This window comes from Cebidichthys violaceus, unplaced genomic scaffold, assembly GCF_023349555.1.
Source record: "Cebidichthys violaceus isolate CVI_PGR_0920_01 unplaced genomic scaffold, fCebVio1.0.p SCAF_19, whole genome shotgun sequence".
Taxonomy (NCBI): Eukaryota; Metazoa; Chordata; class Actinopteri; order Perciformes; family Stichaeidae; genus Cebidichthys; species Cebidichthys violaceus.
In genome coordinates, this window is record NW_027176361.1 from 1,901,054 (window position 1) to 1,915,064 (window position 14,011).

The 14,011-nt window shown below is 38.9% G+C and overlaps 2 protein-coding genes across 5 annotated transcripts in view; one reads left to right on the forward strand and one right to left on the reverse strand.

Annotated features, from left to right (window-relative positions):
- Positions 1-324: 324 nt before the first annotated feature.
- On the reverse strand, positions 325-11,629 carry LOC137874474 (broad substrate specificity ATP-binding cassette transporter ABCG2-like). Of its 2 annotated transcripts, none has more exons than XM_068713160.1 (19): positions 11,523-11,629; positions 10,497-10,564; positions 10,274-10,404; positions 6,984-7,043; positions 6,696-6,810; positions 6,450-6,602; positions 6,076-6,233; positions 5,782-5,884; positions 5,470-5,518; positions 5,283-5,381; positions 5,073-5,177; positions 4,826-4,974; positions 4,024-4,106; positions 3,207-3,296; positions 2,579-2,703; positions 1,752-1,906; positions 1,471-1,560; positions 997-1,073; positions 325-791 (listed from the first exon to the last, which is right to left on the reverse strand). In XM_068713160.1, exons 2-19 carry the CDS (start codon positions 10,545-10,547, stop codon positions 644-646), a joined length of 1,941 nt encoding a protein of 646 aa, XP_068569261.1. In that variant the 5' UTR covers positions 10,548-10,564; positions 11,523-11,629; the 3' UTR covers positions 325-643. The 2 variants fall into 2 exon arrangements, with proteins under 2 accessions (XP_068569261.1, XP_068569262.1); XM_068713161.1 differs by lacking the exon at positions 11,523-11,629 and adding an exon at positions 11,382-11,471.
- A 1,624-nt stretch (positions 11,630-13,253) lies between these two features.
- The window catches only part of LOC137874476 (type II inositol 3,4-bisphosphate 4-phosphatase-like), a 17,371-nt gene continuing 16,613 nt past the window's right edge, over positions 13,254-14,011 (forward strand). For all 3 annotated transcript variants that reach the window (XM_068713163.1, XM_068713164.1, XM_068713162.1), the window contains exons 1-2: positions 13,254-13,338; positions 13,846-14,011. The exon at positions 13,846-14,011 is cut by the window's right edge and continues 1 nt beyond it. In XM_068713163.1, coding sequence (XP_068569264.1) covers positions 13,910-14,011 — 102 coding nt within the window. In that variant the 5' untranslated portion in view covers positions 13,254-13,338; positions 13,846-13,909. The remainder of the gene's footprint in view (positions 13,339-13,845) is intronic.

Consider the following 14,011-nt stretch of genomic DNA (forward strand, 5'->3'; position numbering starts at 1 on the left):
GCAAATATCTCTACTTGGTTGTGTTCCTACTTTTGCTTACTAAGATCTGAATACTTCCCTCACCACTGCGGCCACTAAAACCCATCATGTTAGAATATTAACTCAAGGTCCACTTACTATCTGACCAGAGCTTTCAACCACACCTCATGGTAATGATCAGGGGATGGTTACGTGATAACTATGAAGACTATGAGCTCCTCCTGTATTATTGTGTTTAAAGCTGCATTGATTGATTTGTATGATTCAAATGTCGAAGTCAGAGATGTGAGGAGGAGAAATAAAATGTATAAACTGGCTGAAATCTAAAAATGAAAACAACAGAGATTGAAGATGTAAATTCAGTGTTTTATTTTTCTACAAATTTATAAATATAAAATTGTATTTGTGTGGAAAAAAAATGACTTCTTTGGCTCTGAACTTTAAAGTGCGAAGAAAAAAAAAGTTATTAGTCAAAACACTCAAGGGCTTTTAATTAATAACTTCTACACAAAGTATCTTTAAGATACAAATGTTTCATTTCTACAAACAAATCATCCGTATTTGAGATCTGGAGGATTAACAAAAATTATAAATAATGTCTCCAAAACAGTCGCAAGAAGCACAAACATTTCTTAAATTATATTACAGTGGTGGTGGTGAAGGTCTAGGTGAACTTCTTGATGAAGCGCAGTTTGAGGTAGGCGATGGTGAGGAGGCAGAAGGTCATGACTCCCAGAGCCAGGTGGTTCTGCCAGAAGCCCCAGGTGGAGAAGTCGACGCCCTGCTCTGTCAGAAACTCCTCCCCCGTACAGCTGGAAACAGTGAGTGAACCCGTTACTATCCAACTATCCACTAGCTAATCAATTCTAAAGTTAACCAGGCGTATAACTAACATGAGTCACTCATTTTCACCAGGTAAGCAAGACGTCCTATTAACATGCTCACCTTTACTATTAATAACTAACTGGCTGACTCACCTATTAAATAGAAAGAGGAGGTGTAAATATGTAAACTTACGCGAGTCCAGGTGGAATGACGCTGTTGTTAAAACCGCGACAGAAGTTCAGTCCAGTAAACTCATTAACCTGCAGAGCCTGAGAACATGAAATACTACCGTCAGGCTTCTAAAATATTTGATCAACAGAAATCTGCTCAGTTTCTCATGAAGTGGTTTTCTAAGAAGAGATGGCACAATTTTTATTTCTCCACAAAGAACAGAAACAAACCAAAAAGCTACATTAAATTCAAAAATAAGAGTTTCTAAACCAGTGATATGCCGGCAGTCATCCTTTGGATATAGTCTGCTGTTATGTTTTACTACAATAAATGAAGGAAATCTTTCATTTGAACTGATGTTAAAATGTGTTTTAGGCGGTATGAACACCACAGAAGAAGGGAAACAGAAGTATAATCAGCTACAGGAATTTAAAGTACATTATAGTGTGTGTGTGTGTGTGTGTGTGTGTATATATATATAATATATGTACATACACCGAGGCCGTATCGTGGTATACTCAAGTACTTCAACCAAGAAAGCCAGCTGACGATGGAGGGAAGATTCACGAGCAGACCTGCAAAGATCTGCAGAGAAAGACAAAGTTCACAGGTCAGACATTAAAGTTAACAGTTATGAAGTCTGGGTGTTGTTATGCATTACAATTATGCATTACTTTCATGAAGTGAAAACAGCTGTGTGTGTGTGTGTGTGTGTGTGTGTGTGTGTGTGTGTGTGTGTGTGTGTGTGTGTGTGTGTGTGTGTGTGTGTGTGTCACCATCATGAAGACGCAGGCGATGGTCATGAAGATGTTGGCGATGGCGACCACCGTCTGGTCGGCTGAGATGGCCAGAGCCATGGCGGTGGCGGTGTAGGCGACCAGAGTCACGGTGAACATGAAGGTGAAAAAGGCTCCGGCTGTCGGCTTCAGACCTGTAGGAGGAAACATCAGAGGAATGAGGTAATCAGAGAAAAAACATGAAATTAAATTTTATAAGATTGCGAAAGAAATCTGTAAATATTTCTGAAAGCAATAGTTTGACGTTTTGAAACATAAATTAACCATACTGGTAAATTTAAAGCATGACCAAAATTATAATTTGTAAACAAAGAAAGTTGGGATTTATCTTATTTTATCTCAACCGTAAAAATTATACAAAAAATTCTCAATTAAATTACAAATAATAAAAATACCTTAAGAATTAATTAACATAGACTGAACTTGAAATCTAAACTCCAAATAAAGATGAAGGTTTTAAATGTAGTAAATTAATAATTAAAGCTGCAACCAACGATTGTTTCAACTATAAATCAATGTGTAGATTATTTAAATTTTTTCAATTATTTAATATATAAAATGTCAGAAAAATGTAAAAACTGAGAAGTGAAATTTGCAAAAAAAGTGAATTTTTTTTAAACTACAATTATATTTTTAAAATATATCTGTTTAATTCTCACATTTGAGAATCTGGAACCAGAAAAGTTTCTTCTTCATAAATGACCTCAACGATTCCTCAAATATTCAAATTGTTTAAAATGAATATTCTGTCGTAAAAAGGCAAAACCTCACAACGCAGCACAGTGTGTGTGTGTGTGTCTTCCTACCAATCATGAAGTAGGCCACGCAGCTGAAGATGATGGCGGGGAAGGTCCTCAGCGTGATGATGTCAGACAGGATCTTAGACAGGAAGTACACCGACACCCGGTAGTAACCGCTGATGTACTCGTGACTGACGAGAGAAAAATACACAAAGTTTAATCAATGAACCTCATCGAGAAGTGTTATCATTTGGATTATAGATTGGATTATGGTTATCAGTGAGATAAGATGATGATAGTCTCATGTCTGTGTTGAGTAAAGAGTCGGAACATTAGCTTAGCATAAACACTGAAAACATAAGGAAACTAGCACACAACTACCCCCAAAACCATAAATTGTCCTTTTTACAAGTTTAACATATCGGGATAAATTGTGTAAACAAATCAGCTGTTGAGAACTTTGAACAGAGCTAAGCTAGCTGTTTCCCTCTGTTTCCAGTCTGTATGCTAAGCTACGCTAACCCCATCCTGACCCCAGCACAAAGACATGATGGATATCTATCTTCTCATCTCACTCTCAAAAATAAAGTCCGTCAGCGTAATGTTAAATTTGTTTCATTGCGGTTTCTAGGCTTTAATGGAAATCAACATGATGTCCTCATAAGTATGTGTACATTTTGTGTGTTAAACCCACATAAAGAGCTTCCTCTCTGCGATGAAGAGTTCAGCAGACGACAGCGAGCTGAAACACTGATTCACAGTGATGAAGAAGAGCGCGCCGAACCTGAAAACACAACAACAAGCTCATCAACACACAAACTGATACTTAACAGTTTAACCCAGTACAATATACGGGACAATTTGAGAATATTTTTAATATCACATATTGTAATATACCGAGTACGACCAATGGTACTGTTACTGCTTATAGTATTTAGTTTACTTCCACTATTGCTATTAGTACTACTAAACAATTGCACATTACATCCTCAAAACTCTTTTCATTTTAAAATGTCTTTTAATACAAACACGCTTTCTTTCCCACTTGTTTTTCTTAATTGTTCTTTTTCAGTCACATTCAGTCTCAGTCATTATTTCAAATAGTCGTTGTTTGTCTATACATGTTTCATTGTTTGTCTCAATACGCTGCATCGGTTGCATTTTACATTTAAATGTAACAATGTGTATATGTATGGTCCCTTCAAATTGATTAATTAAAAGAAAATTAATTTCTAATAACTGATTTTTGCAGTACTTTTTTGTTATAAACCTAATATAGGACACATTTCTTGTATGTGAAAACCTTGACAATAAAGCTGTTTTGATTCTAGTACTACTACAAGTTTACTGCTACAACAATACTAGTACTACTACTGTGTCACACGACTATCTCAACTGTTTTCACTACAACTTTAAACAGGAAAACTAAGTCACTCGTTGATTAAAAAAAGTTGCACCAAATACCTAATTACACATTATGTAACAAATAAAACCAGAATAGAATATAATACCTGTTCTGTATTCCACTCTGATCCTCCTGGACGTTGAAGAAAATGGCTCCTACGACGAGAGCCAGGAACAACGTCACTGCTAACTAAAACAGAATAAAAACACATTTATAGTCCGCAAACAATCAAAAAGATCTTAAAGGAACATTTCAACATCTTGGGATACATCATTTGTCAGCTGTTTTTCCCCCCGTTTTGTGCTAAGCTAAGCTAGCCACGTCCTGATTCCAGCACAAAGACATTAGATTGATATCAATCTCCTCATCTCACTCTCAAAAGGAGTTAAGCTGCTTATTTACCTAAAAGAAGCATTTGTTTAACCACAAATATAAATGTTGTGATTTGTGTCTATATGAGCTTTTACATTTAATTGATGGACATGACAGTCGTATTGACTTTTTGCCATAAAACAAATAAGCATATTTCTCAAAATTACAAACTTTTGCTTTATACGAGATGCAGTTCCTGTTGTGCCCACTAGATGCTGCTCCAACTTAATTAAAATTGTACATCAGTAAGCCCAAACTTATTTTTTTTTAAACATTACAAACGTTTATTGGAGCGTTTATTTGTGAAATGTTTTCATGTTGATGTCTCAATTTATAAACTTTTTGGGCTGAATTACAATTTTCTGGATTCAATAACGAACAAAGATGGAGGCGAGCAATAAACCAAACTCCAGTCTTTAAAACATTAATATATATATATACTACGCAAAAATTGCCACATTTTCTACATACTGCACCTTGCCTATCATAACAAGTAAGTTTGATTCAGACATTTTAGGATGTCTTGATGTTCCTACCTGAGCGACGGAGGTCTGAGGGTTGAGCATCAGGTTGCGGAACGTTCTCTTGAGAACCCATCTGAACTGGGTCAGGAAGCCGGTGTTGTAGGTGATGGTTCTGGAGGGAGCGGTGGTGGTCGTCTGCTGCTTGCCCTGACTTATCCTCTCTGAGAGACACAGGAGGCGATATTGTTCTGATTTGGTGGAATTGACCAGCTACCCGGCAACATAAATAATAATTAATATTAGCTAGTTTTGTACGAACCCAACTCTGCTTTGGTCTGTTTGAAGTAGCTGCAGCTTCTGTAGTTCTCTACCAGTTTGTCCTCGATACCTCGTCTGGACTTCGTCACAGAGTCTGAATCTGGAGCTGGAAGGAAAAAAAGCCACTCAGAATGATCCAAACAAAGAAAAGTACATTTAAAAAATACTTTATTTATATTGTCTCTGTCCAAAGTCAGACCCCAACACTCACCTTCTCCGTCAATGCTATTGAGGGCGACGGCGGTTGAGTCTCCATTGATGATGTCCAGGAAGAAGTCAGCGGGGTTGTTGTGGGGCTCACAGGTGTATCCTGGGAAATGAAGTTCCAAACCGAATGACACAGAGTACATCAGCTCAGCATCAACTTGTGTTGTATTGGATTAACGTCGTGTTCCTACCAATTTCTGAGAAATACTCCAGGGCGCTCTGAGCCGGGCCGTGGTAAACCTGATCACAGTGAAAACAAGAACCAATGTTCATTTCTATGATGATAAACACAGAACACAACATAGAATATGACAATGGCAGATGTGTTTCAGGAAAAAAAGGGAGGAAGCTTAATACGAAAGAGAGAGAGAGAGAGAGAGAGAGAGAGAGAGAGAGAGAGAGAGAGAGAGAGAGAGAGAGAGAGAGAGAGAGAGAGGTGGACATTAAACCAACAGATGTGTAAATGTGACATAAACATATTTCACGAAGCAGACGTGGTCGACCTGTTTGCCGTTGACCAGCAGGGTGAGGCTGTCGAACAGGCGGTAGATGGAGTACCGGGGCTGGTGGATGGAGAGGATGATGGTGCGACCGCTGTTGGCCATCCTGAAGAAACAATGACCAGAAAACATTAGTTCCTCCCTCCATCAGAGGTATTTAAAACCCGAAGCAAAGGGTTTTAAAACAGAGCTGAACTGTCAGACGGTGTGTGTGTATGTGTGTGTGTAGGTGTGTGTGTGTGTGTGTGTGTGTGTGTGTGTGTGTGTGTGTGTGTGTGTGTGTGTGTGTGTGTATACCTCTTCAGCAGCAGCAGCACAGAGTTGGCGGTGCTGGCGTCGAGGCCGGTGGTCGGTTCGTCCAGGAAGAGGACGGGCGGGTCGATGATCAGCTCCATGCCGATGTTCGTCCTCTTCCTCTCACCGCCGGAGATCCCTCGAATCAGCTGAGTGCCCACCTACACACACACACACACACACACACACACACACACACACACACACACACACACACTTATTTGTTTTGCTCTAATCTTTTTACTTTTTCTTGTTGCTTTTCCTCTCTCTTTAACAATTATCATTTATTTGATTTCTTATTTGCAGCTCTCTTTCTCTCTCTCTCTCTCTCTCTCTCTCTCTCTCTCTCTCTTCCTCTTCCTCCTCCTCTTCCTCACCTTGGAGTCGGCCACTCGGCCCAGTCCCAGCTCCTGGATCAGCTTGTTGACCTTTTCTTCCTTCTCCTTCTGAGAGACGGTCGTCGGCAGCCGCAGCGCCGCGGAGAAAGTGAAGTTCTCTCTGACCGTCAGAGTTCCCATCACCACGTCGTCCTGGAGACGGAGAAACATCAAGGAAATCCTTTCATGACCGCGGTATTTCTTAAAATGTGACTTCCTGTCTGACTTCCTGTCCGTCTCACCCACCTGCACCACGTATCCAGACAGACACTTGAAGTTTGGAGGCTGGTGAGCTCCGTCGATCAAAACCTCTCCTGACAGACCTGCAGGGTCCTTCCTGGCTGCCAGAACATCCAGGAACCTGAAGGACAAACAGATCCAATTAAAAGGTAGAATATGAAAAAATAAAAAATGATAGAGTCCGAGCATGCATCCAAGAGGAAGCTACGAAAATGGCGAACAAAGCGCTGACTAAATGCAAATGGCGAAACACCAAGCGGACAAAACTTTAAAACTTTAAATCAAAACACCTACGATGACTTCCCGCTTCCTGTTGCTCCCATGATGGCGTTCAGACCCGGCTTCATGAGCCCACTGAGACACAGAAATACAAAATAATAAATGAATATCAACAGTGGAGTGATTTCAGAAACTTTCATGTGAAAGAGGTTTTTATTATTATTGACACTTCAGATGCATATAAACCCAGAACACAGAAAACTAAAAGAAAACCAATTTAAACAATTTTTCATATCAGTTTTTTATACACCACATATATTTTCAACCTTTTTGCCATTTAAAAGGAAAATACACACTAAAATAACAACACTATGGATCATACAGAAAAAAAAGGGACTGACTTTCCAAATATACCCGACTCTCTCCTACTGAATATTTTGAATCTTAACAGCTAGAAGTAGAATAAAACTACTTTACTTACTATTTCTTGACAAAATAAACGATTTTATTGACTTACTTCAAGTAAAGCTTCTTGTCACTTCTGCCATTTTAAAAGAATAGAATAAACTTTATTGTCCAGCCAAGGCAGGAAAATATTTTGGGTTGAAAATAGTTGGAAAATACTCTTAATTGCTTTAACGTATGAAGCTACAGTCAGCAGCTAGTTAGCTTAGCATAAAACCAAATGGAAAATTAAAAATTAAAAATCACAACTTGTCCTTCTTATAAGTTGTTTTCTGTACAGATTAATCGGACAAGATATAATACGTTTTAGAGGTGCTGGTACGGAACCCGGCGAGCAGTTTCCCCGTTTCCAGTCTTTGTGCTAAGCTAAGCTAACCGTCGACACACTCATATCTGCTTATCCATCTCGATTCTAATGTTGACAGACGTTTTGTTTGAAGTGATGAGGCAGTTTCATCTCTGTCGTATTTTATGAGGAACTGAAGCATTTCAGTTGTTGTTTTGAAACAGTTTGATTCAACTTTTGGTCTTTTTGCTGACTCAGGATCTGGACTTCCACCAAAATCTATCATGTCATTATTTCAACACAGTGCAGTTTGGTTTTACTTCCTTAATGATGGTTCTGTCCTTCTTTTCACATTTTGATTTGCACACAAGACATACAGAGTTTTAGAGGAGCTGGTGCAGAACCAGGCTAGCAGTTTCCCCCCGTTTTCAGTCTTTGTGCTAAGCTAAGCTAATGGTCGAACACACCATAGCGCTCATTCATCTCAATTCTAATGTTTCTAACAGTTTTCTTTAGAAATTACGAGGCAGTTTCTCTCTCCTGTGTTTCTTCAAAGCAACTGTTGGGGAACTTTGTGATGACGCTTGTTGTAGTATATTTGAGGAATTGAAAGAAGTATTTTGTGGTTTTTGCAAACTCAGTAAATCGTGACACTTCAGTTGCTGTTTTGCAATAGTTTGATTGATCTTTTGGTATTTTTGCTGACTCAAGATAAGGACTTCCTCCTGAATAAATCAGCAAATTTCATGATTTATTTTCAAAACGTGACACTGCAGTTTTGTTTTGCCTCTTAAACGATGCGGTTCTGTCTTTCCTTTTTCTGTTTTCTCCTTTTTGTTTTTCTAAGAAACTGAGTTTATGAGTTTTTTATTTTTTAGACTGGGTAAATAATAACAGTACAGTTTTTGTGAAACTTGGGGTTTTTCGCAGCCAAACCCATGAACAGTCTTCATCAGTTTGAGCTTCACCGTCTTCAACCAGCAGGAAAGACAACTCATTTTTGATGTGTGGGGACATTAAATGTCCAACAGGTCGACATCAAGAAAGTGAAGATTAGGCAAAGCCGAGTTTACCACCTCTACGTCTAATTAAACCTATGTAAGCAAACCAAATGTTTAACTTCCTGCCTCCTCGTGATAAAAGATGAACAGATGCTCCTGTCAAACTATCAGGTTTGAGACACTCGCTACATTTTTTAGAAAAATGTACTTTTTATGACAAAAGAGATCTTGAAAATAATGTGTGGTTGAGCTGATCGACGAACAGCAGTTAAAAGTTTTTCTTGAAAAAAAATAAAAAGCTCTAAACTCAACTTCAACTTTGAGTCAGACTGGTCAATGATTACACACTGAACAATAAAATACCTGGGACACCAACCTCTATAAAACGCACACACTGCACTTTGACCAGCTGCCTTTTTCATAACGCATTCGTAACGTTTTCATAACGTTTCACGAGATCATAAACAAAGACTCTGAACATTTCATAACATAATCAAGAGACTTTGAGGGTTTGTAGTCAGGAATGGAGAGATGGTTCTCTTTTCCTTGAGGAATCTGCTTTACCGTTTTTAGATTTGTCAGGGACCAAAGTCTGTAGAATTCATCCTCTGATGACCATGAATGTTTGTGCTTATCTTCATGGCAACGTATTGAATGTTTGAGATATGTCAGCCTGGACCACAACGGACAGATTTCTTCAGGTCACTATAACTAGCCAGCCGACATGTTCCTGTGAATTTAACACCAACACCCGTTGAGTGAGTTTAAAAGGTCTGGAGGCAGCTCAGCATCCTGCCACTGTTTCTGTTTGTTGGTTTAACCTGAGCGTCATTGTTTTCTCACAAGCTTCTGTACATGTGTGTTTTGTCACAGAGGAAAAGTGAGTTTCTCGACAAAGAAAACTTCCTTCCCTCCAAACATGTGTTTGTGTTTGATCCGTGTCGGCTTTGATCGAGTCACGTTAGCGTTCCAGGTGTCGTCCAGTCGGCACGTAGACAAACAAACGAACAATAACCGCAATAACAGCCTCAGTTTAGCTCACGCGTTAAAGCCTCAGAGGGGTGAAACTTGCTTTAGTTGCTTTGTTTTAAGGGTCCAGTGTGTATGATTTAGGGGGGGTGTATAAGAAGAAATGTAATATAATAATCATTATTATGTTTTCATTAGTGTATAATCCCCTGAAACTCTGAATCGTTGTGTTTTCGTTGGCTTAGAATGAGCCCTTCATGTACATAAGAAGCTGGTCCTCATGTTTCTACAGGAGCCTAGAAGGGGCAAACCAAACACTGGCTATAGAAGCAGACTTCCACATTTTTACTTTACCACCGTAGTTCTCCGTAAAGCTTATGAAACCGTTATAACGTGAGCCGCCGAGTGCAAAACCGTGGCAACACCTAAGCGCCATCTGAATTTCCTTGCTCCTTAAGTTGTGTTATTATGGTATGGATGGCTTCTAAGCATGGTGAAGGTCCTAAAAAGATACCCCGGTGTTACCACGGTTTTGAACTCGGCGGCTCACTTTCCCGCCGTTTTGGGAAAGGGTGGTGTGAGCAAGCGATATCTGAACACACATTAACGTGGCTTATTTCAAAAAGCAGATTCAGTGTACTCACTTGAGGTCGATGAGGATGTTTTTGGTCGTGCCTTTCTTCCGACACAGGCAGCTTCCTCCCTGTCTCACCTTGTAGTCGATGTTATGAAAGCTGACGGTGGCGCCTCGCCGCTGTTGGCCGACACCTGCAGACTGAAAAAAAACCAACTCAGTTAAATTCACCTCAAAACTGCCGTATTTACAAAACGTGTGTGACGTTAACGTGAAGAGATGAAGGAAGGTACCCGGTGTCTTGAGGCTCCATTCAGCCCAAGCTCCATCGTATCTTGGGACATTATTAACCTCTCTCCCCCTGAAACACGGAAGAAGCTCTTTACCGAGATGAACATTTCTTATCGTAAGCTTTTCCAATTTGTTAATTTGCTTAGTTGTGTGCGTCTCGCTAACAGCAAAATACTTTATGGTACAATGTCATGTTTCCATTACAACTAGCTCACGGGACTAATGGTAATTAGCTAACTAGCTAGTAATGACAACCAAGACTAAAAGGTTCAATAAGAGTTCCATTAGCTTAGCGAATTCTGGTGTTTTACGAGTCTGAATAATTCATTTCCAGGTTCAGTGTATTGTCTGACCTTTCACATCCTCGCTGTTAAAGTTCAAATCCGAATCTCCTGATGAACTCGACAGAAGCAGCTAACGTTCATTTTTACTTCCTCTTTCTGTCCTACAAACTACACTATTCAGCAGTATTGGAAGAAGTACTCAGATCTTTAACTTGAAGTACAAGTAGAAATACCACCGTGTAGAAATACTCTGTTACAAGTAAAAATAATGTGTTGTAAATAAAAGTAAAAGTACAAAAGTCTTGGTGTCAAAAATTATTTAAAGTATTAAAAGTAAAACAGATTATGCAGACTAATTTCAGAATGATATATATTACATTGTTGGATTATAATTGATGCATTAATGTGTACATCACTTTGAAAGTAGAAGCTGATAAACATAATCAAGTTTCATCTTATTCTATGATATTACATCAAAGTTTGTATTATTAACCTGAATCCTCAAGTAAAATAGTGAATAAACACAGCGGCGTAAAAACTATACAAAACAATATCTGGCTCTGAAATGTAGTAGAGTAAAAGTATAAAGTAGCAGAAAAGTACCTTAAATTAAGTAAATGTACTTTCCACCCTCTGCTTCCCAGTCAGAAGTGCTCTCTACCTGAACCTGGTCAGACTCTGGATTAATCTCAGCAGCTCCTACAAAAGGAGACAACTGGAGTAAAAGAGGTTGTTATTACTCACCTGCTGAAGCTGCAAAGTCTCAGTGGAACAGCTGCTGCTGACTGAGGTCCAGCAAACCACAGGACAGAGAGCAGTTTGTTCTGTGACTGAGAGAGTAAACCTGGTTTTATGACTGAGGGGCTGATAAGAGAAGTAGGGAGAAGGGCAGCTTGAATGTGTGTGTGTGTGTGTGTGTGTGTGTGTGTGTGTGTGTGTGTGTGTCACTCTCTATTCTCTTTAGTGGTGGTAATAATACCATGATGTAGAAGTGCTGCATCAACAGATTATCAGACAAATTTACTTAAAGTAACGGAATTAAAAACTCATTGTGTTTTATATTGTATTGTATTGTATTATATTGTCATATGTTATATTATGTTACATTATGTTACGTTGTGTTGTGTTATGTTAGGTTAGGTAACGTTATGTTACCTAACCTAACATAAAGCAGCGTAACATAACGTTACGTTGCGTTTGGTTAGGTTAGGTTGTGTTACATTGCGTTACGTCATGTTAGGTTAACTTGTTTGAATTGTATTGTATTATATTATAATATTTTATATTATGTTATATTATATTAACTTGTTTAAACTTTTTATCATTATTTAATTGCAAGTCAACAGATTATCAGCAAAATGTACTTAAAGTAACGGAAATAAAAACTCATAGTGTTTCATATTATATTGTAATATATTGTATTAAATTATGTTGTCTTATATTATGCCATATTGTGTTGTTGAGGAAGTATACAGATATTTTACTGAAGTAAAACTATAATTTCTACAGTGTAAAAATCCTGCGTTAAAAATCAAAAAGTATCAGCATCAAAATACACTTAAAACACCCAAAGTAACATTTTCAAAATAAAGTATAATATTACTAGATTTGTGTAGCTGTGGTACTGCTACTTTTACTAACAGTAAGTAAAACACAGCTCGCCTGGTGTTCAATCGCCCCAAGTTCTCCCACACAACTTCCTTTCTCCGTTCTCTACACTGGCTCCCTGTAAGAGCTCATCCAGTTTAAGACTCTGGTGCTAGCCTACAGGGCAGTGAAAGGAACAGCTCCTTCCTATCTCCAGACCACGGTCAAGCCTTACACCCCCGCCCGACCACTTCGCTCTGCTGCCTCGGGGCGATCGGTCGCCCCGTCGCTCAGAGGTCCTGGCGGCCGATGGACCCGGTCACGGCTGTTTTCTGTCCTGTTGCACTTATTGTATTCATACTAGCTTGTTGCACTTATTGTATTCGTATTACTTATAGCACTAACTGTTTCTCTTGTTTCTGTACTTTGGCTCTGAGTTATGCTCTGCTTCAGGCTCTTAGATGCTTGTTTAAAGGAAAGTACTTATGACTTCTGGTGACTAGTAGTTCTTTTGATTACCAATGTTGATGCACTTATTGTAAGTCGCTTTGGATAAAAGCGTCTGCTAAATGACTGTAATGTAATGTAATGTAATGAATCCTTCCACCTCAGGTCTGAATTAAGTCGGTTTATCTGACGGGTTGTGTGAGTAGTCTCTCTCTCTCTCTCTCTCTCTCGCTCTCGCTCTCGCTCTCGCTCTCTCTCTCGCTCGCTCTCTCTCTCTCTCTCTCTCTCTCTCTCTCGCTCTCTCTCTCTCTCTCTCTCTCTCTCTCTCTCTCTCTCTCTCTCTCTCTCTCTCTCTCTCTCTCTCTCTGGCGACATCTTGTGGTTCTTCATGAGCATGCGCAGCCGAGAGGACGCAACTCTCGCGAGACCTGAGCGGTCCAAAGCTCATCCTCCGTGGTTTAGTACCGACGACAAACAGCGGCTGTTAAAGTGTGTCTCAGTGTCAGGAAGTCATTTAAATGTCCCGGTAAGTGATGCCGGTGAACCCGACGGAACGTTACGATGTTGGATCGGATACGTTTGGTTAGACTGACGCGTTATTTAGAGAAGTTTACGATCGTGTCGACCGAGTAAAGTTAAAGGTCGTAAAAGATAGAAACTGTCGTAAAAAGTAACTTTACGTTACGTTAAGCTAATGAAGACTCTACAATGTTTAATATTAACTAAAGAATGTACAGCAGCAGTATACATACATATATATTATATATGTGTACTATATATGTACAGTATATGTATGTATGTATACATATATATCTGTATGTATTTATATATCTGTGTATATATCTATTTGTCTACAGTATATGTATGTGTAAATACTGTACGTGTATTTGTATTTATATATATATATATATATATATATATATATATATATATGTGTGTGTGTATTTGTATATATATATATATATATATATATATATATATATATATATATATATATATATGTATGTTTTTTTAATTTTGTGTATTTGTGCAGGTTGTGATGAAGATCAGATGAGGATGAAGATGATGAGCATCACAGTTGATGTGCTCTGAGGACGATGAAGATGAGGGTGAACCACAGCCAGCTGCTGTTTCTGTCCAGGCAAACATCTGGAAGCTTCCAGAAAGAAGGAGCGCTGCGAGTAGGACGACGGGAGACG

Bases quoted from the DNA above. Each gene is read 5' to 3' on its own strand.
- LOC137874474 (XM_068713160.1), bottom strand. From the start codon at position 10,547: ATGTCCCAAGATACGATGGAGCTTGGGCTGAATGGAGCCTCAAGACAC. The intron at 5,519-5,781 runs GTCGACCACGTC...CACTGTGATCAG, and splicing joins TGCTGGTCAACGGCAAACAG to GTTTACCACGGCCCGGCTCA. The intron at 5,178-5,282 runs GTGAGTGTTGGG...TTTTCCTTCCAG, and splicing joins CAATAGCATTGACGGAGAAG to CTCCAGATTCAGACTCTGTG.